General features: G+C 31.3%; 2 protein-coding genes and 1 long non-coding RNA gene across 3 annotated transcripts; 1 reads left to right on the forward strand and 2 right to left on the reverse strand.

Annotated features, from left to right (window-relative positions):
* Window positions 1-27,091, reverse strand: LOC132942483 (transient receptor potential protein-like). The gene is made up of 16 exons (XM_061010902.1): window positions 27,012-27,091; window positions 26,746-26,912; window positions 25,966-26,206; window positions 25,711-25,853; window positions 24,247-24,448; window positions 23,963-24,133; window positions 19,755-19,989; window positions 19,015-19,167; window positions 18,605-18,750; window positions 6,368-6,474; window positions 5,454-5,587; window positions 5,153-5,276; window positions 3,224-3,419; window positions 2,997-3,161; window positions 2,708-2,930; window positions 1-1,347 (listed from the first exon to the last, which is right to left on the reverse strand). The coding sequence occupies exons 2-16, from the start codon at window positions 26,901-26,903 to the stop codon at window positions 188-190; spliced, it is 3,558 nt and encodes a 1,185-aa protein (XP_060866885.1). The 5' UTR covers window positions 26,904-26,912; window positions 27,012-27,091; the 3' UTR covers window positions 1-187.
* On the reverse strand, window positions 9,057-15,674 carry LOC132942482 (cleavage and polyadenylation specificity factor subunit 1). Its single transcript, XM_061010901.1, has 4 exons — window positions 14,766-15,674; window positions 13,030-14,700; window positions 12,592-12,966; window positions 9,057-11,553 (listed from the first exon to the last, which is right to left on the reverse strand). The coding sequence occupies exons 1-4, from the start codon at window positions 15,432-15,434 to the stop codon at window positions 10,261-10,263; spliced, it is 4,008 nt and encodes a 1,335-aa protein (XP_060866884.1). The 5' UTR covers window positions 15,435-15,674; the 3' UTR covers window positions 9,057-10,260.
* Window positions 16,042-24,627, forward strand: LOC132942484 (uncharacterized). Its single transcript, XR_009664288.1, has 3 exons — window positions 16,042-16,317; window positions 24,005-24,135; window positions 24,270-24,627. It is a non-coding gene; the product is annotated as an uncharacterized LOC132942484 (long non-coding RNA).
* Window positions 27,092-27,813: the final 722 nt, after the last annotated feature.

The following is a 27,813-nucleotide window of genomic DNA, read 5'->3' on the forward strand; positions in this document are numbered from 1 at the left end:
TTGTATTTTAGTTGACAGTAAAATATATTTATACGTTTAGACATCTTCATTTAGTGAACTTACATTTTGTAGATTTTTCAATGATAAATTATAATATTTTAGAAGATCACTAGGCCATAAACCAATTTAATATTTTTCTCGTTATAAATGTATTTTATCATCACTAAAAAGGGAGTGATCGCAGTCCTCACAACCAACCAGTCAAAATTTCTCCTGTGACTTTTGATTTACCGCCTGGTTTCTTTGGACTCGCTGACCGTTTCGGAGATTCTGGTTTCAAGAGTTTGCCACCTTTATCTTTTTCTTCTGATTTATCAGTGTCTTTTGATTTTCCAGTATCTTTTGATGTACCTGCGTCTTTCGATTGATCCGAGTCTTTTGATTTATCCGAGTCTTTTGATGTATCCATGTCCGTTGCTTTATCCGCATCCTTTGCTTTATCGGAGTCTTTTGAACTACCAGTGTTTTGTTTCTTAGATCCTTCGTGCTCCTTTTCTGCCTCTTTTTGACTTTTCCCTCCCGAACCAGAAGTAGATGGTTGAGATTGACCGTCAGTGTCCTTTACCGGTTCTCGAGATGTACCAGGTTCCGGTTTCGTTTGTACCGGTCCTTTTTTTAGAACTCCAGGGGGAACAACCTTGGTGGTGTCACCCGCGACGGACGCCGATGCACTGTCTTTGAGTTCTGTGGTCTTTGTTCGTTGGATCGTTTTGGTTTGCTGTTGACTAGCATCGGCCGACTTGGTCGACCCAGTATCGGAGGGCTGTTTGTCAGTACCGGTCGACGGATAGGGCAATGCACCGGCCACAGGCGAATGCCTAGCACTCTTCGGTCTCGGCCGGGCGATCGAACTTTTTTTCGTTTCGTCCACAATGTCCACGGTGGGAACGTTATCAAACACCTCGTCCTGTCCCATCGTGTTCTCCTCGTACTCCTGCTTGATCTTTGGTATCTTGAATTTGGCATACGCCACACGTGCCGCCGGCGCTATTTCGGCCAGCAGCGGATTGTACTCGACCAGCCGCTCGGCGTCCATCGACATTAGGCTGTCCTTCTGGTGGTCCAGGATATACCGGCGTACGCTCTGCCGGTGTCGCCGTTCCGTTCCCTCGGCCGTGCTACCGATCGGGTCCCTGGCCAGACTCTTCTGCCTCACCACCGCGTTCCAGTCCTTCTTCTTGCTGCCCTGGCTGGTCCGCCGGCCGATGGCCTTTGCGATCTTGCTGAATACGTCCTTTGGTCCCTTTTCGTTAGACGCCATAGCATCCTGTATCAATCCCTCGACCAAACCGATCTGGAAGTCTTTGAGCAATCGACGTTCCATCACCCGGCCTTTCTTTCCTTGGGCTGTACAACAAACAAATCACACTCGCATTAAATTTACGAACACAATTAATATATAGGTAAAGTTAATATTATAATAACACACTAATATACTTATACTTAAAACGTACACAGTAAGACCTAGTCTGTATGCATATTTTACCGGGTCAGGCCAAAAAATGTGTACTGCCCTTTTTTCGAACATAGCCTGGCTTTCAGAAAAAAGGAGAAACAAAATTTCTAACGCGTGAAAGTTTAAAAAAGTAACTAATAAAATCATCAATATAATATTATACCAGTTAATCTAATGATTAAAGTATGAATATGTTGTAAATGCATTTGTTATTTTTCTATTGGTTTAAGATAAAGCTATATCAGCTACGTATACATTTGATGCGTACTACGTAAGATAGTATAGCCGTACCCTAAATTTTATTTTTTTGTTTTTTAACCTTAACATTTATTTATATTATTTATGATTTTTTTTTTTAATTTGTCTATTTACATTGAATATACCTATACTATTGTTTATATTTTAATATTAATGTTTCTCATAATAATATTTTTATTTTTCTAGTTTAAATGATAAATATATAAGTTTTAAATAGACACCTAGGTATTTTAAATTAGAATTTTACTAGTCATTAAAGTTTCTGCTGTATTTTGGAAATATACGTCAAATAATGGATTCGAAAATAATTGTTAGAGCTATTTTTAGGATTTTTTTGATTTGCAATATCAGAACCTATCTTTTAATAATAAATTATAATATTTTATGTTTAATCATGACTCATACAAAATGAATATCTATATATATTATTCAACATTAAATTGTTCCCGTGTGTTATTAATAATTCCACAAATTTATTTAATGAAATAAATACATATAGTTGATTATACTACTATTTTTTTTAAATAACAACTATAGACTTCACCCGTTTGCAGTTTTTTAGTGTTATTTCTTTTTTTTATCAGTTTTTATTTTACATGTAAAAATTGCCTTTTGATCATTACCATTAATAATATTATAATTATTATTATTGTTATTTAGTGGCCTAGTGTGACGTGGTGTGGCCTCAGTCACTAACATGTTCTGAGATCAAGCATCGGCCGGTGTCGCTAGATTCTGGATGGGTGACCACTCGGGTTTTTAATGACAAAACCTGTCCACATATACACGTGTTCTAAACCATACCCTCCCCCACTGCAGTAAACCTGACTAAAAATAACCTTCAGACTAAAATGACCTTAGTTGTCAGAATAATTGTACCGATAAAATTACCAAGTAGATTTTTGTAATAGTACCTTCACCCTAACCTGTATGTTAAACCTTTCTGGCCTAGAATTAAATATTTCTAAGTTAGAATAAACGATTTATTCTTACCGACATTAGAATCGTGTTCTTTTTTGGGTGTTTTATACCCGTTTTGCTTGAATATATCGATCATCTCGAACTTCATGGACGATATGTCTTGTCGTATTTCCATCACGTCATCTTCAGTAATGCCAAATTCTTCGCTCTTGCGTTGTTCTGCAGTCACATAGCGTCTCACCAAAAGCCGCATAACAATATCATGCCGGGCTGACGCTTTTTCCCTGGACTTGAACTGCAATCGATCACAATCAAATCATTAAATTAATAATGTAACAACATTTTATTTGAGTATCATTACAATCATTGACCCGGATGTTCGCTTTGTCTTCTCGAGGCCTATCATACGTTTGACATTTTTAAGTGAAGGAAACAGATTGAAAGGAGCCGGTACGGTGTCTCCGTCCTCAAAATACGAAATCCACAACGAACTACGAGCAAACTTCCATTCCATGTCAGACCGTTCCTTCAAGATAAAAAAATAATATTATTTATATGAGTGCTAGTCAATTTAATTCCGAGACTTACCGAAATTATCTGATACGAATTGGACATCATAGCGATAAGCATGTTTAGCAAAACGATTATGTTGATTACCGAGTACGATCCGAACAGCAGTAGACCCCAAAATCTAGTGAAGCTCTTAATTCCGGTTAGATCAAACGCTGTCAAATCAACAAGTCCAAAACCAGCCCAAAATAGGGACTGAGATGTTTCGAATATACTGTAAAAAGCGACAGAGTTTCAAAATTGTGTGACGTTATAAAGATATTTTCACCATACAAAAAAATCGCAGAAAACAATATCTACCTATATAAAATTTGTATATAGGTACATAATTTGTATATACATACGTGCTGTTTGAATTTCATTTACGCATTTATAATAGATACAAAAAAAAGGGGGGGACGGAGTAGCCGAGCGGACTAAGGCGTCGGCTGCGACGCAGTCGACCCGAGTTCGATTCCTCTGCTATGGGTGGCATTTTTCTACGGACAAGTCACGGTGTCCGGAGAACAAATGTCGCCATCCCCCACCCGGGAATGGCAGATACCTACGGGTGCCCAATCAAAAATTCTGCCAAACTAAACACACATGAGTTCCTCCCCCTACCGACTTAATAACCTACAGTAAAAACTAAAAATAGCTAATGGCCTCTGCTTCCGGGCTCAAGATCAATAAAAAAAAAAAAAAAAGGACAGTAGAAAGGAACCTAATTTAATGTCCCCGTTAGACGCAATGATAAATAGTATGTTGGGATATCATTATAACATTTATAATCGTTAATCGATTCAAGTATAGGTATATTCAAATGTATCTATTTAAATATATATATTTTTAAGTATAGGTATTCAAGTGTAACTATGTATAGAGCCATAGAGATACATCACCTATCTAGGTGTGTATATAATATTATATAGGTACCTACATAACATACTAGGTGCAGTAGGTACCATCAGGTTTGTAACATACTACGTCATATTATCATATATGGTATAGATTTCTTTATCAATTCGATTGAAGTTGCATAGAATTATATATATATAATAAAATTATCACACAAATTCGTTAATATGAAATTTAACATCACTCGTTTTTATAAAATTCCAAGAAACATAACAGAGTACCCTAAACAATTTTTTTTTATCACTATTTTTATATTTTAGATTATGACCAGAACGATGAATGTATTATATGTATTTTACAATAATGATTTATTTTTGTATGTGTTTGTAGGACCTGCGTGCTTATATATATACTTATACACGATAATATATAGTAAAACAATTATTCGGTCTTCAACATTGGAAGAGATTACTGGTTGAAAATTGGATCAAATTGGATCAAGATGGTACTTTAGAGAGGTATTTTTTCGATTTCCTCAATAGTTAGTTAATGCCACGGGAAAAACCACCGACAAATTACGAAAAACCGCTTAAAACGGGATTTTAATTTCTAACGCTTCGTTTATCCATCATCAGATAACATTAGTTATACGTTATTCGGCATTAAAATAATTAACTTTGATAAGAAAAACCATTTTTTTCATCATTTTTGGTGACCCCTAAATCATCATTCGCAACCCTCAGGTTGAAAACCACTGATTTAAACAGCTACTATATTTAGTACCGTCCTATAAAATCAAACATTATAAAACTCATCAATAAAATCGTCTATTCGATTATACATAATACACAGTATCTATACCCACTGTCCACAGACTACATCATTATACTCATTTTAGTAGTAAAAAAGTTTCCAGACAACTTGAGAAATATTACAGATTTAAATTGGTTGATATCATTAGACCATTAGGGGATAGGTATAGTATATATTATACTATGGTATATGGGATATGGTATATATACCCTAATGATATCAACCAATTTAAATCTTATATAATATACCTACATTAATTTACGAGCGCTTGCCAAACAAAATAAAGTGTATACAAACTTGGCAAATCGCCTCCACGTCGAACAGGCCTTTTCTTCTTTTTCGAAATCAGCAATGTCACTGTTGTCGTGGTAACATTTTTTCGACTCCAAGTCCGCGTAATACCAAAGCAATTGATTTAAACCTATACACAAAAGAAGAAAAAAAAACAGAGTATTAGTTCTCTACGTGGGAAATCGATAAGACTAAAATATCATTACAGTCTGTATAAAATAATTCAATTATATTTTATAAAATATGTCGTCAATCAATAAATCACAATAATAAGGTAAATACTAAGAATAATATAATATAATATTACCGCATCCGAAAGCACAAAGCACCAGCGTGTAGATGAAAAAGAATTTTATGATGTCGATGATCATACGACCCAACGATATCTGAAGTGGTCCCAGGTGAGGGTTTACGCTGAATATATGCACGAGCTTTAAGAAACTATAAAACGTCAACGAAATATTAGTGTAATCTCAGAAGCCATATGGATTATGGCTAACCCATCTTTGGGGTACCTACATAATATAATATTGGCTTATTCATATTATTATTATTGTATACATAATATATAGGTACCTACCTAGATACGATTTTATGAGGGCTCACGCATCACGCGAACGCTTTTCGGTCTCTTCGGAACCTCTAACAATATCTACTAACTTTCGCTGTATTTTTAAAAACTATCTTAAAACTTTGAATTCCTACCCAATTATTGAATTGATTTTTATCCGAGAAAGGTAATTTAAATTTTTAAATTTTTTTGTCTGTTAAAATTGCCCAATAAGTTATTATTTTATCGAATCTTACCATACAAAAATATGTGATTAATTTAATTTTTGTTATGATTTCATAGTTCATTCAAACCTATGTATCGTTTTGACGTGTCGATCATCGATGTACGCACAAGTTGCTTTAGCATGTCCGCTGTCCTTATCCGTAAACTATATATTATATTACTATCGTCAATGATGTTCTTCGAATTTAGTGGCACACGTCATGAATAACCAGGGTCTTGCACCCGAATGACCAAAACCCCTAACACCCCTATAAAAACCCTTAGCGAGTATACTTATATATTAGAACTTGTAAGTTTTCAACATATACACCAACACAATACGCAATATACGTGACTGCGTAATTAGTTAACTTAAATATTATTATTGTGTATAAGTATCCTGCAAAAGATGTGAAAATAAACTATCAAATATTTTAAATTTTTACCTGAATATCATGGCAGCTGCGAACGCTCCCTCGGACACCAAATGGGGGTCGAATTTATCCCAGTCTTCTCGCGGCAACCAAGGATCATACCCTTCACTGTATTCTCTCTATACGACCAAACAACACGTTTAATAGGTAGGTATAAAATATATACAATTTACTGTTAAGAAACCCAAGTAAACAGGTAGTATAGGTACATGATATTAATTTGCTCGAAAAGGGAAGAGTGTGATTTTGGTCGAATCTGTGAGCAGTTTATATTTTACTTATATTTGGATTGTATATGTACTAGGTAATGGCCGATTTAGGGGGGGGGGTGCTTTGGGAGCTGAAGCTACCACACCGCTTAGCATATTGAACTTTTATTTTTATCATAAATTATTTAGGTATTAGGTATCACTTATAGCTAAACATATTAATATTGTAGACTGTACTACCACAGAATAGGTTAAATATGTTTTTGACCAAGATCGTGTATCATAAGTACCTCCATAAGGAGTGATACTATCAAAATAGCACCCACCGTAAAATAATTCTATAGATTCACCACTGGACTACATACTAGGCAATTTTTCTAGGTAATTCATAATCATCGTAGGTACCTACAACAAAAGAGTTACAAAAACTAATAAGTATCTCCAAAGTATGATATGAAGTACCTATAATTATTATAATACAGTATTATATTGTATTGTATATTTCTATATAATGACGTGATTAAGTCAAAAATTGTTCATCCGTAAAACTATAATAATATAATGTGTAGCTGAGTCGTGCCTATGCCTACCTATACTGCGTATTAGCAGTTAGCACTATTGTCTTGCGCAGTATATTTTTCATTTTATCTAGGTGTACTGTATTATGCGAAACGAGACGGACCTGCAAAAGTCACTCGAACGAGTTTTTGAACACTAACATACTGGACACAAATACACAAACCAATAGACAATGACGGCAGAAGCACGAGGGGGAGAGACTACATCACAGCAGTGGATGAAGAGGAGACGGGAAACGCGCAAAAACGGATGTATAAAAATATGTTATAAATCGCAGTTTTGCCTCGTCCGAAACGCCCCGAAGATAAGAAGTAGGGCATCAAAAAAAGCCCGACGAAGAATAATTCATACGCCGACGTTTCAGTCTAGGTATTTCGGAGGAATAATTTAAACTACCTATTACAATATTATAAAGGTGCGCAGTTATCATCGTTATGACATCTTCGTTATATAAACGAATGGCATATATTTGGATTTCTAATAAGTTGAGCGGGCTAAGCATGTCCCTCTCCGCTTTGAAATTCAGATAACTTAGAAAGGCGTTGAGCCCAAACGACGGGATTAAAATGTAAAAGCACAAACGAATGGAGTCAATACAGTTTTGAAAATCTAATGTGTAGAGGAGGGCAGCCGGGCAGGGTCATACTCATACACTCATATAATACTCATATGGAGCTAACCTATATAATATACGTCTGAAAACATATCGACGATACCTATATCTATATTATAAGTAATAGTTAAGTGTGTTTACTATATAATAATTATACATATTTTATACAATAGGTGCCTAGGTATAGTTTATTATGTATTATTTCACGTGAGTGGCGCTGGCAGTGTTTTGGGTGCGTAGGTATATATAGAAAGTAGAAACCCTGCACAGATTCCAGCGCGTCGTATTACGAAATTGTCATTCTTCTTTTTGGGATATTTCGAAATGCAACTGCGAATAAAAAAATGTTGATACCGCCGTTTTAGCGCGTTTTTGGTCCCCCGCGGAAATATCCCTTTTTTACCAGTGCTTCTGAAATCGTATATTGGTTCAGATTCTCTATAGTCAGTTTGAAATCTGAAAAATTTCGATTTATCGAATTCACTAAACCCGTTTAAGGGGCCTCGCTGCTGCCGTCAATAAATGTTAGCTCAAAACACCTTAAATTTTGACAAAATTAAAGTTGATCTACGTTGTCCGATTTTGATTCTAGAAAATTGTCTATAGAGCATACGGAACAATTTGTAAACAATAAATCATATATTATTCAATTCTATAATAGAAAAACTAAAAATAATTTTTTTCGAATCATAATAAAAAATTAAAAACGGAAAGTTTCCTTGCAATCTAGGTTTACAGACATTTTTCTGCTGAATTCAAATATTTTTTCAGAATTAAAATCAGACGTTTACCTATACCTATCACTCGTATAGTGAATGCACGTACGAGAATTATAGTACCCACATATAATTTCACCAATAATCATTTACAACTAACTTACTTACACATAGATTCCAATAAGCTATAAGTTTATAAATTGCCTAAATGTTGCCTCTTAAATGGTAGAGACCCATACCTATGTGCGCTAACCTACGAAATTACCTAAGTACATAAGTCGACCTGCATCCGTCAATTGACATTAACATACAAAAATTGTTAATTGTATTTTTGATAGAAATACCTACCTACATTTTGATGGTTAATATTAATTATTAGTAATCTATCAATATTTATAAATTATAAAAATGGTCCAAGTATAATGAATAGGTAGATCCAATATTACATATATTTTATACTATTCTAAAACCATTTTTAAAGACTATTATCGTTAGAATAAACATTTTTATAAATATTTATTAAAATGTTTTTAAATATTAAATAAGTATTTATTACTTTTAGTACAAGGGTCTACACCCAAAGGGTGATAAAATATTAAAATATAATAGTGATTAAATACCTATATTATTTCCAGATCATATTAAGTAGGTAGGTACTGTAATTATTAATATTATTTACTTCATAATATTAAACATTCTGTATTTTTTTTTTTAATGAATTAGGCGTATATTATGTTCTAGTTTAATACTTTACCTGCCACAGATTAAATACCCACATATTTAATCTATGACTATATTATGATAACTAATAACTAATAAGATTTAACCAAAGAATTCCCAGGAAGTGGCAGGAACGAGGAGAGGAACTATTGTAGGCCTTGTAGCATATTGTAGGTACATAAATATATCACATAATTTAATTATTTATACTATAGGTATTATTAAGTAGACACTCGTTGCCTCACTTGTCATTTCTCGTTCAGCAGACCTAATACATATCTTGTATAAGCTGTGAAGTAAGAAATATTCTTATTTTGTTAATTAACATTTAACTATAAAAAACCAAGTTTATACCAAGCAATGCAATATAGGTACCTTGTAGGTTATTATTACAATAAAATATTACCTACCTACTAATATTTATGATTTTCAAATCACTACTAAAATTAAAGTCTGGCAGGTCAATAGGTCATTGGATTACTTATTAAAGGCTCAAAAGTCTCTTAACACCCCTAAAAATTTGTTTCCCCTGAAACAGGTGAGCACTTTTAAATATTACAACACAGGGTATAGGTCTTCTATATGTAGGTATTAAATAAACTATATACTATAATCTTAAACGTACAATAATCAATAAAATAATAAATGTTTAACTGGTTACAAGAAATGGTTTCAAGACACAAGACAATCATTGACAAAATCTGCCTGTCTGCAAATAATACACAAGAAGGATTACAATTATTGAGTAGACAAAAATATATATACAAAGGTACTACATGCACAAATAGAAAATTTTATAAGTTTTTTTCTTTTATACAAAACTAGTCTTATACATAACAATATTTACACATAATAGTATATAAGTGATCTATTTCATGCCAGTGACAAAATACTTTTATATATAGGTATAGTATACCTATCGTAAAAATAAAAAAACAGTGATATAATTATTTTTCAAAAGACACCCTGATCTAAAACGCAAAGTTAATAGTCAACTTTGTCCACAACAAAATGTATTTATGCTGCAGTTAGACATTAGGAACGTATTTCCACACAAAAATTTAGACATTAAAAATGCCAAGTGGTCCGGTCTAGTTCATATATGTCTTGTAACAACTCTATTGTCTTTACACCGACTTTATTGGCAATTTCATTACGCTGTCTAGCATTCATACACGTCACATACATCCATACGAGCTCACCATCAATTACTCTCCTAGCTTGATTCATTCTCTCAGGAGCAGTTGCTTTAAAACTGCGATAAGCTTTTGGGTTTAATCCAGCTAGATGTGTTATATTCTTCACTAACATGTTTTGTAATGTTAAAAGTCTTCTATAATTTTTCTCATGTATCGGTACAATATATCCAATTGAACCATCCAAGGTGGTGTACATAGTCACATGTCGTTTATCAGATCCAATAGCCTCTCGCCGTTCAGATGCCACTGTCGATTGTTTACAGCGAAGTCTGAAGAATGAATTTACATTAGATCCTATATTAAAATCGCCACGGCGAACTAAATGTTGGCCACCATAGCTTTCACGAGCCATTGGCTGGTAAAGGTAGAGAAGCAAATTTTGATCTCTATCCGAAGCCATGAAACCAAGTTCAGCATTGTCAATAAGAAAATTAATATCAAATACCTCCAATGGTTTGGAATCACGACATACTAAAGACAATGTACGGTATTCTTCCTGAAATCGCAGGAGTGTAATGGACTTGAACAGATCAGCAACTAGTATTAAACTTTTAATGCTTAACATCTGATGAACATAGACTTCAGTGTCTATAAATGCTATACCAATTAAATCATTGTCTTTGAGCTGCCAAATATAAATTTTTTGGCCCACAGCAGTCACCAGAAATCCAACTACATGAGTAATAGCTGTTACAGGACCTTTTTGTTCTTTAGCATATATCATTTTTATTTTATTTTTAGTTAATGGTTTACCAGGCTCTGGGACGACATCAATAATATCAAATAAAAATATACGCCCTCTACTAGTGATGTCTTCTGAATAACTGTAATTTGTACCCATTGCTATATAACCTTTGAGACCACTACGAGCTCCCTCATATGCCAAAGCAACATTTTTCAAACAAGTAATATGCTCCCAATCTTCAGTCTCAATGCTTGTATCTGGTATTGGTTCCCAAGAGGCAGGGGAAAACAGCTCCAACGTAAACACTTCATGACTGGGTAGCGGAAACAGGGGATCACGTTCTTCTGTAGTCAGTTCTTTGTCTTCGCCATTGAATCGATAATATGCTGCAGAAAGTTCAGATGAAGAAGTAACCACACAATAAGTTTTTGTTTCCAAGTGGTAAGCTATAAAATGTGGTGTTTTACGAAGTGGAACCTAAACAAAAATAATTATCAGTAACAATCACAATGAATTTCAATACATAATTAAATTATCTTGCAAGCAATACACTGTACAGAGTTAACTTTATTTTTTCAAATTCTTAATCAACTTATAGATTATATGTGAATGTATAAATGGTAAAAGATTTTTTTTCATTACAAAATTAACAAAATTATTTAAATTTATTTTAAATTCTACCCTTTTATAGATTTTTTAACCAAGATTTTGTAATCAAATTATAAGAAGTTATTATTAAGTAGATTAATAAAGTATATAAATTGATGGTTCAAAAATGCGGTCAATGGACTCCATAGTTAATGAATGTTTTTTGCTGTCTTTTATACTGAAGTACTAAGACTAAATATTTATCATCATAAAATCACAACTAAGTGACTTATTTATATACAGATTTTTATAATTTTAAATTTCAAAAAATTATACATTTATATTAGAAATCATAATTTAGTGTAAATTTGTAATCATGGTTAATTTAATAAAATGAAAATCTAATTTAAATAAAATATTTTAATATACGACAGAAAAATATTATGTAAGTACTGCTTTAGAAACTGTCTATCATTTTTCCTATTTATTGGAAGTTATTAAAATATTCATATATCGTTAAGTTATTTAGACAAAAAATACACGTTTGTACACAGTGGTAATTATTTACATTGTATGTGTTAAGACAAGATCGATTACATTTTAATTTTAATATATTTCTTATATCATGAAATAATAGTTAAATGTGCAACTAAAAAGCAATAAATATCTACCACATTTCCTCTTGCAAAAACTTAGGGATTACAAACAAATATAAAATTATTAATGTTTAATAAATTTAAAGTGGTCAATGTAAGATATTATACATATTATATAATACATATTTAATGTATAACAAATAATAATGATGTTGTTTTGTAGTATTAAGAATCCAACATGAAAAACAATTCTTTTAACCATTTATATATTTACAGGTATGATAGATTCACATAAAATCTTCTTTTTTTTAAATTAAAAGACAAAATATACCTTTCTTAATGGCCAAGGTTCATCATATGATAAATGTGTAGGCAAAATAGAAATTCTTAACTTGTGATCAGAATTGAAGTACAGAAAACCTTGTGAACAATTAACATTATGAAAAGGAGCGAAACACATAATTGGTCCATCTATATGCAACGGATGACACCGTAGTTCGCCTCGTACAGTGAGTAAAATTAAATGAGGATTTTGTCCACAGATAAAAACACCGTTGTGACCAGCTACTTTACTGAAATAACGTAGCAATGAAGTTCCTTCCAGGGGGTTGCCTGATCTTGACTGAAATGTTAGCAATGAAGTCATTTTATGAAAACGCATCTTTAATGTACCTTCCGGGTGTCGATGTATACCATAAATAACCACCTATAAAAATTTTAAATTAATTTATAATAAAAAATAAATAAATATATTTAAAAATCGCATTACCTCATTATCTAATCTAACAAACATAATAGGTCGTTTGTCTTGATATCCTAATGGAACGATCAAAATTTCTTTTATTATTTCAGTTTTTTTAGGGAAATAACAACCTTCTTCCAAACTGTCTTTAAGAATCATGGGAGATTCATCTATGTTGGCTGCTCGATATTTTATTTTAAAATCAGGTAAGGTGTAAATTTCCATGTATCCATTGTCTCGGGTTAAAACAACCCAATATGTTGGTGTTGGTACTTCTAAAAACTTTAACCACCACATAGTGTTTTTGTTAGAAACTGAATTATGGGGTGTTTCTCTAGAGGAAGGATCTCTTGCATCACCATACAACATCTCTTCTTCGTCTTCCACAGAATCACTGACAAAATGATCATGCTGTAACTTTGGACCAACCAATGGGATCTCGGCTTGAGGCATAGTGCTTGAAAATAAGCCACTTACATCACGGTACACAGCCAGAGTCTTTGTCTGAGGTATTTGTTCAAAGTTAGTAGGTCGCATGAGTAAAATCCTTCCTGTTGATTTTACAGTTAGAATTATTACTTGTCCATCTTCAGTCAGCAATACAGCATAGGGATTACAGCTTGATCCGTGTATTATCGGAGAACCAAAATCCAAGGAAACACTTTGCAATTGTTCAGAACCATTAAGCAATCTTACAGAATACCTCAAAACTTGTATAACAAATTTATTCATGTTACATACAAAAACTGTATGCTCACGAGTAGCATAACCTGAAGAATCCAATTCATTGATTTCTTGTCCAGTTTGAAGAATTAAAGTTGAATCTACATTTGTTAATATCATAAATGTATGAAAATCATTTTCACCATGAACAGTCCACATATCTTTGTAACCATCTAAATGAAAAGTAGTGACTAATTGAGGTTTAATGGAACGATGAAGTACACTTAATGCTCCATTTTTTCCATGACCAGATGTACATAATAATTCTACATCGTGTTCATCACTACTAAATTCATCTGATATATAAGCCGGCTCTCCTATAGATGCTTGACTGCATGGTCCTATATTTATAATACTATCGCATACTTCAAAACTATAACTTTCTAAACAAATCGATGTCTGTACTTCACTGCCATATACTTCTAATTCAACGAGGTCTTCATCAGTTTCGTCAGTTTTTTTACGCTTTATGCTGGGTTCGTCATCATTGCTTTGAGACCGTGCATAATATCTCAAAAGTAATGAATTGCCAAGTCTAGACCCAAGAAACAAATAGGAATCTAAACATACCGTTATACATGTAGTTAAAACACTAGAAGCACATTTTTCAAAATGAAAACTTCTAACTGCACGCATGCTATCGGCATATAGTGTGATCACATAGAGATCACCGTTACATAGTGATGTCACAAGCTTATCGCTTGATATAAATGTGGCAGTAGCACGATCCAAAACAAGATTAATGTCTTCTTGCTGTCCCAAAGGAAAATTGGTTAATGTTTTGGCTATGGAATTAAGAGCAACACCGAACGGAGGTACACTTTGGTTGAGGTAAATTAGTGAATTAACAGCCATAATCAGAACACCGCCTATTGGACGAGATACAGCAATTACTTTTTGACAATCATATGGAAGTGAATCTAAAGACCAAATTACTGGATGGACATGCTGTTGAATATTAAGTGAAATAGCCACCTGTAAAATATTATTATTAATTTTATTAATTTTATAATTAGGTACATGTATTTTACAAAACTTACCATTGCACATGTATCTTTCCTTACTGCTATACGTCCAGCGAAAGTTTTAACTGGCTCATAGAGAATAAGTAAAGTTGGTTCATAATACCCATGTAAAAAATCAAAATCCATAATATTATTCATCTTGGGATCTATTTTAGATATCGGAATTGTATAGCTAGGCATAACTTGAGCACTTTTAGCATTGTCATCGATTGTACGGCCAAATGGTAGAACAACAAAATAACTTCCATAAACTAAACCAACTACACACCGACCATCTGGATCTACTCTAATCAATGGTGGACTCCAATGTTGAGTATGGCCATTTTTAAATTTATCGTCTTCAAAATAATGTAATGACAATGTACGTAGACTGTGCATGTCACGATCATACTCAACTAAACTGAACTTGGCCTCAGAGAAGCTAATTAATAAAGCATCTGGAGAACTCGGACACAATGTTACAGATTGCAGGCACATTATATTACCAAATAATGTGTATTGGGCCAGACATTCAAATTTGGTTTTAGGTGGCTGACAAGTCGTATCAGTTGGTACCAATCGGTAGACCCGTAGAATGTTAACACCGGCCACCACCAGACATTTTTCCACACGATTGAAGAAGTAACAATAAACAGCATGCTCCACGCAAGTTGGTATACGGGTTTGTTTGCACAGCGAAAACATTATGGTCAATGTAACGAAACTTCGATTACTGAGTGACTAGTGAATTACTAACATCGGTACAGACGTTTACGCACCTTACGCACCGAAATATAAAATATAACTTATAACACATACATATTATGATTTAAATTAATTGACTACACGATTATCAAAAAAAATTGAAATAATGAATTTTTTCTTTGAAATAATAAACAAATTAATTTATAAATTAAAAGTTGGAACTTACAACTCAATCGTGAATGGAAAAATAATATTGTTATTTTGTTAGCCGCTTCGTTGTTATCATTTATCAACGTAAACATAACCTTAAAATAATGATAACATGTAAAAATGATAACATTTTGTTTTATATCCATACAGCTTGTTTATATCCGATCATCATGATAAAAAAAAACTCTTGACCTGATACCTTATACTCTTTGTTTGTATGTGAGTTTTTTTACAATAATCCATTTTTCAATTGATATGTAAGTGATGGGCATTTTTAATTTACGCCATATTATATACGAAAAACTTGCTTAAAAATGGAACTATCGTAAAGAACTCACATACAAACACCATGTTCTTACCATCAAGTTTTATAAATTATTATAATAAGTCGATTAACTCTAATTTTTAAACTAACGGAGCTTAACGTTATCTGCTGAGCATAAATTCGCTATGTTTCATGCGCGTAGCCCGTGTAGCTCTTAATATTATTTTGACTCACGGCATTATGTCACGCACGACGCACCAACCGAAGGATCTGGCCATCAAAAAGTTACGATTATACAATATTGTGGTTAATACTATCATACCTTATACCTACATTCATGGTTAGGTAGGCACTTGGAGTGGTGGTTTTATTAGTTAAAATTAAAAATATATGGGGAAACCGTAAATGGTAAGTTATTATGTAATATATTGAGTAGCTATTTAGTCAATAGCTGTTATTTATTACTTATTACTTATTAGGTACCTTTCATCTAACAGCCGAGATATTATATATTGTACTATGTTGGTTTAATTACGTTTTTTTTTTTGATAATTATTCTCTTTTATGATGGATACCTAGTACCTACTACCTTCCTCGTTTTAATTTTATACTATATTCCCACTTCTTTAGCAATTATATATATTGTGACATTGTGTTATATTATATACCCCAGTGTCATAGTCAGAATTTTTTTTTTTTTGGGGGAGCAATTATTTTTTTAGTTTTTGCAATGTTAGAATATCTGAAAATGACCCCTTTGGCGGGCTTTGTTCATCTACTCTTTTTATGACTATATATTTATGTAAACAAGTAACAACTAATAAGTAATAACTATGATACCTACATTTAATATAACAATGTATTAACATTATTGTAAACCATAGGTTAATTATAACCTATTTAAACCCTAATTATACTCGTATTCATTAATATAAGTATAATAATATATCATTAATCATTATATCAATATATATGTAGTAAACAAAATATTTTATTTTTTGTTCAAATATGATGACAATTAATACAATTTACTGACAATAATACAAGACCATAATATTTTTAAGGCTGTTGAAAACTGGTCGTTTTTCGTGCATTTAAACCAATAAGTAGAAAAAAATATACCTGCTTCCAGAAGTCCAATTTTAATTTAAAAAAAAAATTTGAATTTCTTCGCTTTTTGTCTGTGTCTTTACTCTTTGATCTTTTGGTAGGAAATTATTTTTTTATTTTTTTTTAGTAATACTAAAGTAACGAATTCAAATATGTTTTCAAAATGAAAATAGGACTTTTGGTTTTGGGTGAATTTTATTTCCGCTTTTTGGGACTTTCGTGGTGCATGGGAGTTGAACATTTTTTATCGCAAAATATAGTAACGTGTGACTGCGCGTATGTATGTTTTGAATTTCCAAGAATTTTAGCTATAGTTTAACTTACATAAAGCGTTCAGGGAACTTACGCACACTAATAATCAGTTACTACACACACAGTCATACAGCCCTAATGACGGATATAGAATATTTCCTAAATCCAACACCTTAAAAATAGTTTTAACAGCCTTAACTTTACATTTTTATAAAACATATTTAATAACTTTTTTAAAAAACATTTCGGGGGGAGCACGTGCCCCCAGTAACCCCCTGGCTATATGGCACTGATTTACCCTAATAATATTATTTTGGTGTAATTATTGTCAGTCGATATAAAAAAAAAACAATATTCTAGTAGAATTCTAGTATCCTTGTAGTTAAGGAATAAAAGTATGACTACTGACCACTGAATATATTAAATTAAAATAAATTACAAATATAATACTTAGATAGGTATTGTATATTTGTATAAGTAAGGGATCTGTAAAAAGTGTGCTGAAAAGAACGATTAATTTACATAATTAGTGGCCATAGTATGTACATAAAGGTACTTAAACAAGTAGAAATAGCAATATTACCAACAATTTTATATAAATTACATAAAATTGAAAAAAATATTTATTATTAAAAATCAAACACTGGGCAACTTTTTTTTGACATTTTTTCCCCATTCATTGTCTCCAAGTCTACATATATTTTAATTTTTGTCAGCAAAATAAAATGGGTGAATATTGTTCAATTATCCCAAGTGATAAGTTTTAAAAAAAAACTAATTTATTTAAGTATCAAAAATTATACACTAAAAAAACATTTTTAAAAAGCCAAGAATTTTATTTTATTATTACTTAACCAACGGTGTGTTTCGTAATGATTGCAGATGAGGAAAGAAAGCTTTTTGTTTTCTGTTTTAGACATATTTATATATTACTCTAACACGTATTCCCAGGGTGGAATTTTTACGGATTCGTTATTTTATACTTCAAAAATATGAATTTATTCGTCGACGTTTTAAAAGTTTAATACGATTTGTATGACTGCTGTGATACTTGCATATGTTTAGCTTCAGGACAAATATATACATATAATGCCCTAATGGAATAACTAATAAGTATAAATATAGATAAACTTGAAATTCTATACACGTATAAAGTTTTTTTCTTTTTTTGCAAAAAAACGGGAAAACCACTATAGGTAGAAATGCATGACAACAATAATTTTCCGGGTCAAAGTATTTTGCACATATTAAATTTAAAAATCTATATACAATATACCTATACCCACCTAACTTTCCTTAAGCTCGTTTGTAGTAAATTAACTGACAAACTTACCTGAACAATGTACCAGGACGAAAACCGCAAACTTATCCACACCATATAGAATACGTTGGTTATGAAGTCTACTATGTTCCATAAGTCAGCTGCATAGTCCACCAGACCGTCCGCGTACAGCGAGTGCGCTTCTCGCCATATTAAACCTGCAGCAGACATTTTACACACACGTTATCGGTATATTTTGCACAGGTGTAACTTCACATTTACATCCATCCAAAATTCGAAAAGCTTTAACACTAAAATAATTTTCTTTATTCCTAGTATCTATATATACACGTCCTTGGATGATTATTGATATGTTTTAAATAGTAGGTATATAGGTATGTGTATCAAGCTTATATAAAACTGTACTATTATAATGTATTTAATATTTATCGTATATTCATGATAAACGATAATAAACTCACTTATGATGTACAATATGATACCACATTCTATAGGCCCGGGTATAGATCCTCTTTCTTTTCTTGTCATTTCCTCTAGTATCGATTTCGTCCAATCGGTGTCAATCCATTCTAGGGCTAAAAACTCGGCTCTTTGAGATGCTAATGCTAGTAACGCTATATTATAAAACAATATAAACATTATAAATATTAGTGCAAAATGGATGCAGTTTTACGGATAATGCCTGAATGCTTTATAATATATTTAAATACTATATATAATATAATATATATACAATGTATCCAAAGTTAAAGGCAACACTAAATAGACTTGTGGAACGACATTTTATTTTTATAATAACGGGAATTTTATGATGGTTAAAAGTACATTATATTTTGAGGAAAATATAAATTTGGATCAATTTAACTAATTGAAGTACCTGGTGTACCTACTTGATACAGTTCAATACAATTACAGAGATTTGTATATAGCAAAGCTAGTTTTTTATTATATATTTAAATGAGCAGTTTAATACATTTTTTTGTTTTTAGGGAGCTTAAAAAATTGCAGTATGTGTGTTTGGTAATTTTGACTGCACAGTAAGACAAACTTTTAACTTTTACTTAAACTTAACTTATTGTGTTCTACCACATAAAAGCCTAAACTGAATGTGTAAGAAAATTCTAATAGTTATTCCATAGAAATAACTTATACATAGTATTATCTCTAACTTTGGTAAGAAGTACATTTATATTTTACATACTCAAAAAAAATGCGTAAGAAGACGAATGGCAGACGAATTTTATAAACGGTTTCTTCATCAGCTGGCCCATTTTTGAATCTGGATTTAGCATGTACATCGAACCATACATCGCGAACATTGCACCAAGTTTCCCAACTTCGATCATTTGTCCGACCATACTTTTCCGACGAAAACCAGGTAAACCGTCGTACCAGATGGCGGCTAACAATTGTTGAACGTTTGGATGAGCTACAAACTATATTATATATTACAAATACAGACTTAATCGTAAAGTGTTTAGTACATTAGAATGCATTGCATTTGATTTATATTAAACCAGTTATAAAATTATATTAGGAAATATGATTTAAGTTCATATGTTGAAACTCGTAGATACTAGAATCTTTATATAGTGAATGGTAATGATAGGTACGCTGTAATAATAATATGTACATAATATTAAAATGTATTTTGTAAAATATTCACAAGCAAAAAGTTCTTTATGTTATTAAAACTAATACTTATTAGTTACCCATTAGGTACTTATTACTTTATAACCGAACGGCGAACATATTATGGATACGTAGCATGATACGTATAATACGTGCATGTTAACGTACATACTATATCCTTAGGAATTCTGACTATAGGCTAAAATAGGTACAGCCTATTTTTTTTATATATATTCAATAAAAAAAAGAATGTTTTTGTTAATAAACTGACAAGAATAAAATCTTAAGTTGATAGTTGATACCATTATTGATTATTTGATACAGATAAATACTAAATATTATCAATGAGCCAATATTTTTAAACAGCTACAATAACAACATATAAGACACTTTTTGAACAAGTAAAAACTTTTCAATCGATATTTATAAAACAAAAAAAAACTAAAAAATTAAAAGTTGAAAATTTCTATAAATACCTAGCACAAAGCCACAAAAAGCCATTAATTTTTTTTTGTCAAAGGCTGAAAAACTAATGAGAAATCTTTTATTACATTTTCAAATCTTATATATTAAAAGAACATTTTTTATGAATTTCTAACACAAATTTTACAAACAAAAAAACCTAGGAGGCCACACGTGCCGATAAAAACTTTGAAAAACCGTTTCTTGGGAGAAGAACCACTACAGTCGTAGTTTTGAGAAATGTAATACAGAGAGCCATTAATACTGAAATAATATTTCAATATTTGCTTTATCGTATCGTTTTAAAAATTTTATATCGTTAATATAAAAAAAATATAAGTTTCAAAAATATAAAAATAATAGGTTTTAAACAATAATAACTTTTTTAATAATAATAATATAAAAATTATAAAAATGAACTACGAGTCTACGACTTATAGCAAATTATGTCTTATTTATGTATAGGTACATTTGGTTTCTTAACTATGACAGTAGCTTATAATCAGTAGTTTTTTTTCATGCAAAACAGTTTTTATTTATAATCTTATAATTACGCAACAACACCAAAAACAATGACAATATAACTATAACATGGTTCCACTTGTATCTAAATTATTAATTAATTTTATTAAGAGGATGTCAGCGTACTATTTGTTTTCTCTCTCTAGTCCACGCGCAACATAGACAAAAAGCATTTGCGCAGAATCATTTTTTCTATGTTTTTAAGTAATCTTAGAGTAAAATCACTCATTACAAAAAAGATAGAGAATAATATTTTTGAGGGAATGACATATTGATTTCTCTTATTATTGTTTCAAACGATTTAAACATAAATTTACATTTTTTTGTTTATTTTGAAAGTCGAATACAAAGTTAAATAACAATAAAATATAAAACCGATACGTCATTCCCTCTAAAATATTATTCTCTATCTTTTTTGTAATGGGTGATTTTATTCTAAAATTACTTAAAAACAGAAAAAACGATTCTGCGCAAATCCGTTTTGTGTATGTTGCGCACTTGCGCGTGGGTAAGAGGGAGAAAACAAATAGTGCGCTGACATCCTCTTAAGCATTTACGTAATATATTTAAGATTTAAAATCTTATTATTTGTCAAAATGTCTATCAAATTGCCTATATCAAACCGCTAAAAAATCAGGTGAACATCATTTTAACTGTATCTTAGTAATGACTAATGATTGTTATTGTGATAGCTGATAACTATATTTTATATTTACATTTTAGATTCAGAGCGGAGCGATGAATGTATTGATTTTACAATCAATGTTTTTTTTTGTCTGTCATTACCGTTTGAATTTCTACAAAAGTTTCTTGTTCGATGAGAAAGTGAATCTAGTTAGTGCATTTGAAAGGTAAAAATTTAAAATTCTCAATAGTTTTTAAAAGCGCAGGGAAAAACAAAACATAATTAAGAAAAAAAGGGGAATTTTTACACAAAATCGATTTTGGTTTTTATTGTAACTCCAAAACAAATGACCGTAGACGCATTTTCACTGAATGTTTATATTTTAATTTTCTATACACGATAACATTTTCAAAATATTTTGACTGGTTTTGAGAGGACAGACATTTTCAGTTTCCAATTTTTTTATTTTTTTTTCTATAAATGTCAATAATATTTTATTCGTTGGGTTAAAATGCTTGAAAATGTAATACAATAGACTCCTAATATATTGTTACAATGACAATTTAAAAATATTAAAAATACATACTCACAATTTTTTTTATAAGCATTTAAAGTTTGAATTTTGATAAAATGCGTAAAAAACACAAAAAAGTGCAAATTATTTTGAGTTAGAAATTCATAAATTTTCTTTTTAAATCTAAAATTTGTACATTGAATTCAAGACTCGTAAGTTATCAACCTTTATCAAAAAAAAAAAATGTCCACATGACAGTCAAATTAAATTTTTATGAACGTTTGAAGTTAAAATGTTCACAAGATTTTCTAATTTTATTGTTATTAGAAATAACTGTAGTTACATAAAATTTACACCATATGTTTATTTTATCAATTTTTTAGCTTGAAACAATTTTCAAAATATTTTATGATTACATTTTCAGTTTAAAATTTTTTCTATAAATGTCAATAAAATGTTATTTGTTGGGTCAAAAAGCGTGAAAATACAAAGCTCCTGATATATTGTTACAGTAGCAGTTTAAAAATATTAAAAATACACAATTTTTTACTGAGCATTTTAAGTTCAAGTTTTGATAAAATTTATCAAATTTAAAATTTAAATTTGATTTTGTAGTTAAACTTTTTTTAAATGTTCAACTTTTATAGCTGAGGATTTATTTAAAACAAGGTTCCACGTAAATAGGTAAGCAAATTATTTTATTCACAATAATGTCATCAAATATACTTAGTAATATATCATAGGTTCCCTCAGAATCGTTTTTCGTTTGATATTATACCACTGAATTCAAATTTAACAACATCCGTTACAGTGACCCACTTGTAACCTAGTGTACAGCAGAGCAACACCCACTTGCCCACCTTTTTGTAAATAATGTTTTATGTCTTTTCTGTTTTTAAAGAAATAAACCCATAATTGTAGTTGATTTTTTTCGTTTCATTTTATTTAATATGTTTTAATTTAACGATAATAACTTGTTTTCTAAAATTGTATTGGTTTTTTTTTTTGTAAAATTTGTAATTTTTATTTAAAATTTTAGCATCAATAATATAATTAAATTATATTACAGCTAATTAATACAGTTATATTTAATAGTAAAAATTACCTACCAAATTATTATAATTTTTAAGTGCACTATAAATGTATTATTGTGCATGCAATTTGCATACCTAGTCTATTATTAGAGGAACCACTGTAACTTGCAATCGATATGTTATTGTGTTTTTAATGTCGGGTACATCAGTACCTATTTTAGATTAAATAACAAAAGAAAAATTTCCTTGTTCTAGCGCATAATAATAATAATATTAATTATTAGGTGATGTTGTTGAAATATACTTGTAATAAATTCTGCAGAAATGTACGCCATAATAATATTGTATAATACACAGTGGGTGATAATTATTATACATGTTTGTTATTTTTATTTTCAACCCAAGCTCTTAATAACATTTTTAATGCTTGCGGGGTGTGACGTGCTTACACGTTTTTCCAGGACGGTGTGTTTACTGTTTTTTACAAAAACTTAGAATCATATATGGAAACTAATTTTAATTTATATGGTTGTTAAAAGATATATCTAAAAATAACGAATAGTATTTATTATTATGTAATTATTATTGTTAAAATATTAATTCCCCGTCAATAATATTACCGCTTTCTGTTTGTATTTGATAGCCAATTTTAAACGTTCCAGGGTCAGTCTCTCTCCCGGTTCCCACGGATCACCTTTGGGATTATGATTCAACATAATCTCCAGTTCGTACGACGTCCTCACGTGATCCAACAGCGATGTAGCAAATGTCTGAACAGTATTCCTCATTTCCTGTAAGTACATACACATTGAATAACATAATAAGTAACGAGTAACAACACGCGTATATAAATTAACGTGTAATTTTATATATACCCCTTAACCTCTATTTATAACTAACTCACATTATATTCATTTCTGAATTCAGATTCCATGGTGCTTAGTCGGCGAAGCTCCCAGCTTAATTCGAAAGCGGTCAGTAGAGGATCTCTTGATGATAGAGCTATTAGGGATGGAGACGTAAGTGCTTTGTATGCGTTTATTCTTGAATGCGAGTGCCGAAGTGAATCATGTGTGTTTGACGTAATACACTCGTCACAGCCACACCTGAAATAATAAATTAATATAATTATAGATAAGTACTTAGATGTATGCAACTTTAAGTAAATCTAATGACAGCATAAAATAACAAAAATGTGATGCTTTACGTAGGTAATAGTTCGATGAACTTTTTGCCGACCACTAAATGGCAATTTATCAGTGTAATTCATTAAGATCGGCTTAAGAACATGCATTATATTTAAACCGTCTAAATTACATTTACATTACTTAACATCATTCTTAATATTTTGTTGTAACATTTTTTTTGGAAAATAAAAATATTTAAAAAAATTCAACCCATTAATGGGTAAACCCAGTTATGAATTTACGTCATTTATACCTATTGTATATTATTTTAGTATCAGTTTAAAATTCAGTACAGTAAAAGAGAATGATTTTTTTTCATTATTGCATTTTGTTCTCGCGCTACTTTTTACTCAACACTTTTTGTCGATACTATTTGTAGTGGCGATTGAAAGTGATAAGATGTAACGGAGACGCTGTGTATCATTTATATTTTATTTTACCAGTTCCCCGTTACAGATCCACCCCCGCCGGCCTAATAATTGATAAGCTTTCAATCGCCAATAGGTGATAATTTTTCCAACCGAAAGCTAGAAAATTATTTAGTTTTTTTAATCAGGTTGTCCCTCTCGATTTACTCGGCTTGTAAAATATACAATTAATACGGAGTGACCGAAATCTATGAACCCGTATGAGTGCACGTCACATTTAATCTAATATTGTATTCTCATTTTAAACTTCTCTACTATGGTTATAAGTTATAACTTATAAACTGCTATTATATAAATTACAATGATATAGTTTTTTAATGTATATAATTTATATTTTATATACTTCTTTTGTTTCTAAACATTTAATGTCAAAAATAACTATATATATCACAACCAACAAATTACTGTCTTTGGTTCAACATTATTTAACACTTTAATTAACTATACCATAGTTTTAATAAATATAAAATATTGTAACATTTTATGTATAAAAGTAGGTAGGTATCAAACATAAAAAAAAAACCTATTGCAAGTTATTTCGTAGAAGCGTAGGTGGCCGCCTTGTAGTAGTATAGTCGTTTCCATGTACTTACTATGCATCAACCCATTTGCATAATACTGCCCATTAATTAATTCTATTCTACGAGCGTTTTTTTGGCTTTCATGACTTGCGTCATATAATTTAATTTTAACTAATGAATATTAAACGTTTGCAAAAAACATGTATCATATTGTAATTTGTGTAGGACGAACCTGACGTCGTGGGGCATGGGCAATGTAGCACCTCTGTCCAAAAGGATCTTTAATATTTCATAGTTGTTCATGTGAGCTGCAAGTGTCAGTGGCGTTATGTCAGGCGTAAACGTCGAAGCCGACGATTCCACTGCTTCCCAAGACTGTAAACACATAATAATATAATATATTATGCATATTGCATATAGATAATATGTGTGTGTAACGTGCAGTATTTTAAAGACACTACTCGTCTTAAGTTGTACGCAAACTCACGTAAGGATCTCCAACGACGTGTATTTTTTCCTCCCATTCCAGTAAAAGTTCCACCGCTTCCACGTACTCTTCCTTGATAGCGTGCAACAAAGCATCTTTAACCTTGATCCCGGATTTGAGCAACAACTGTATCAAATCCATGTTTTCATTTTCGATGGCTGTTATCAATGCCGATCTGTTCAACGGGTCCGTGCAGTCGATGTTGAGTATATCCGGCTGACCTCTGTGTTCCTCCAATATCCTACATTAAAATAATATTATAATTTGTTTTAATCCGATTTCAGCACTCTCCGTGGTAAAACAATCAACACACCATATTAATGAATATGGTATAGAAATAATTTAATGTATCAAGGGTTTCAAGTTATCGACTATTTCACTGCCATTTATTACTTTGTACTCATAATACACGATATTAATTATAATTATTATTCCATCAATATCTATTATAATTTATAACTAAATATTATATTTTAAAACAACAAAATGAAAATAAAAAGTATATTTTTCAGAAATTTCTTATTAATTTCCATATAAATAGAACATATATAATAAATTTTTTCGAGATAAAATGCACCATTCCAAGGATCAGTTATCAGTGTAATGGTGAAGTTTTTTTAACAATTAATTAATATTATTAACGGAAAGAAAGAAAATATTCAAGTATTTATGGATAATTTCTTTGAATTAAAGTGTTTTCTTTTATATTCGGTATAATGCAAATTACAGGGCAAGTGTTTTCTTAGCATTCCAATAATTTCTATGACGTAATTTACATACCTCTGAACAGACGCGCAGTCTCCTCGCTCAGCGAGCAACAGAAACTTTTTTTCGGTGGGTGATAACACATAATCGGGTGGTAAGACGAATGATTTACGATCTCCACGCAGCTGCTCTTTGGAGCCAATAAGGTCTTCTTTTGACTGAGATTTCGTCATTATGAAAACCTGGAAATACACAACATCAGAATTGCGCAATGTGACATGTGACCTTAGACAACGCCATCAGCTGGTCTAATATTTTATTTTGTTTCATTTTTTACTCACGCAAACGGGGAGCAAGCTATAATATTCCCCAAGGAGAACCGCATAAACGATTACCTAAAATGAACTGTCCCATTAAAAAGCACCGAGCCCTGGACACCGGTGGAAACCTTACAGCTAGTTATATTTTCTATGCACTTTTGCAGCTACACAGGCTGTTTGTTGACCCGCGTTTGGATTAGTGTTATTGACATTTGAGCCAATTCATTCGCTGTCGTATATTATATCATACTAATGTGGTCCGTCGGTCGTCACAGAATGCTTGAATTTAACACAAAATCCATTTCAAATTTTAACGGTATGTACGTGGAAAAAAATACCCTAAGCACGACGTGAAAATAATAAATTACCCCAAAAGGATTTAAAGAGTATTACCGTTTCTTTCACTAAAAAGGATTTCCACCGCGTGTCATTATAATGACGGTAAAAAAAAATAATAATAATAATTCATATAATATATAATATTTACACCGTCATTAACAATGCCCGTTTGTACAATGAAGAAGCGTAAAAAAGTCAGTTCACGTACAGAAACGAGTCTAGAATATACCTACCTACGGACTCGTCGTCACGTCGCGTTAATAACACCGGATTTGGCGAGCGGGTGGTCATAGAATGGACGAGAGTATATTATAGTAACAATAATAATAATGGAGTGCATATACGGGACCAGCGTTTGAAGAAAGGACCGGGAAAAGAAACTATATTTTCTACTTACAAATTTTAAGCGAGATGGGTCTGACGCTAAAATTATGTACAACGGCGGCATAACCTGCCATTATATTATATCCAATTAGAGAGTATA

Source organism: Metopolophium dirhodum, chromosome 4 (genome assembly GCF_019925205.1).
Source record: "Metopolophium dirhodum isolate CAU chromosome 4, ASM1992520v1, whole genome shotgun sequence".
NCBI classification, from domain to species: Eukaryota; Metazoa; Arthropoda; class Insecta; order Hemiptera; family Aphididae; genus Metopolophium; species Metopolophium dirhodum.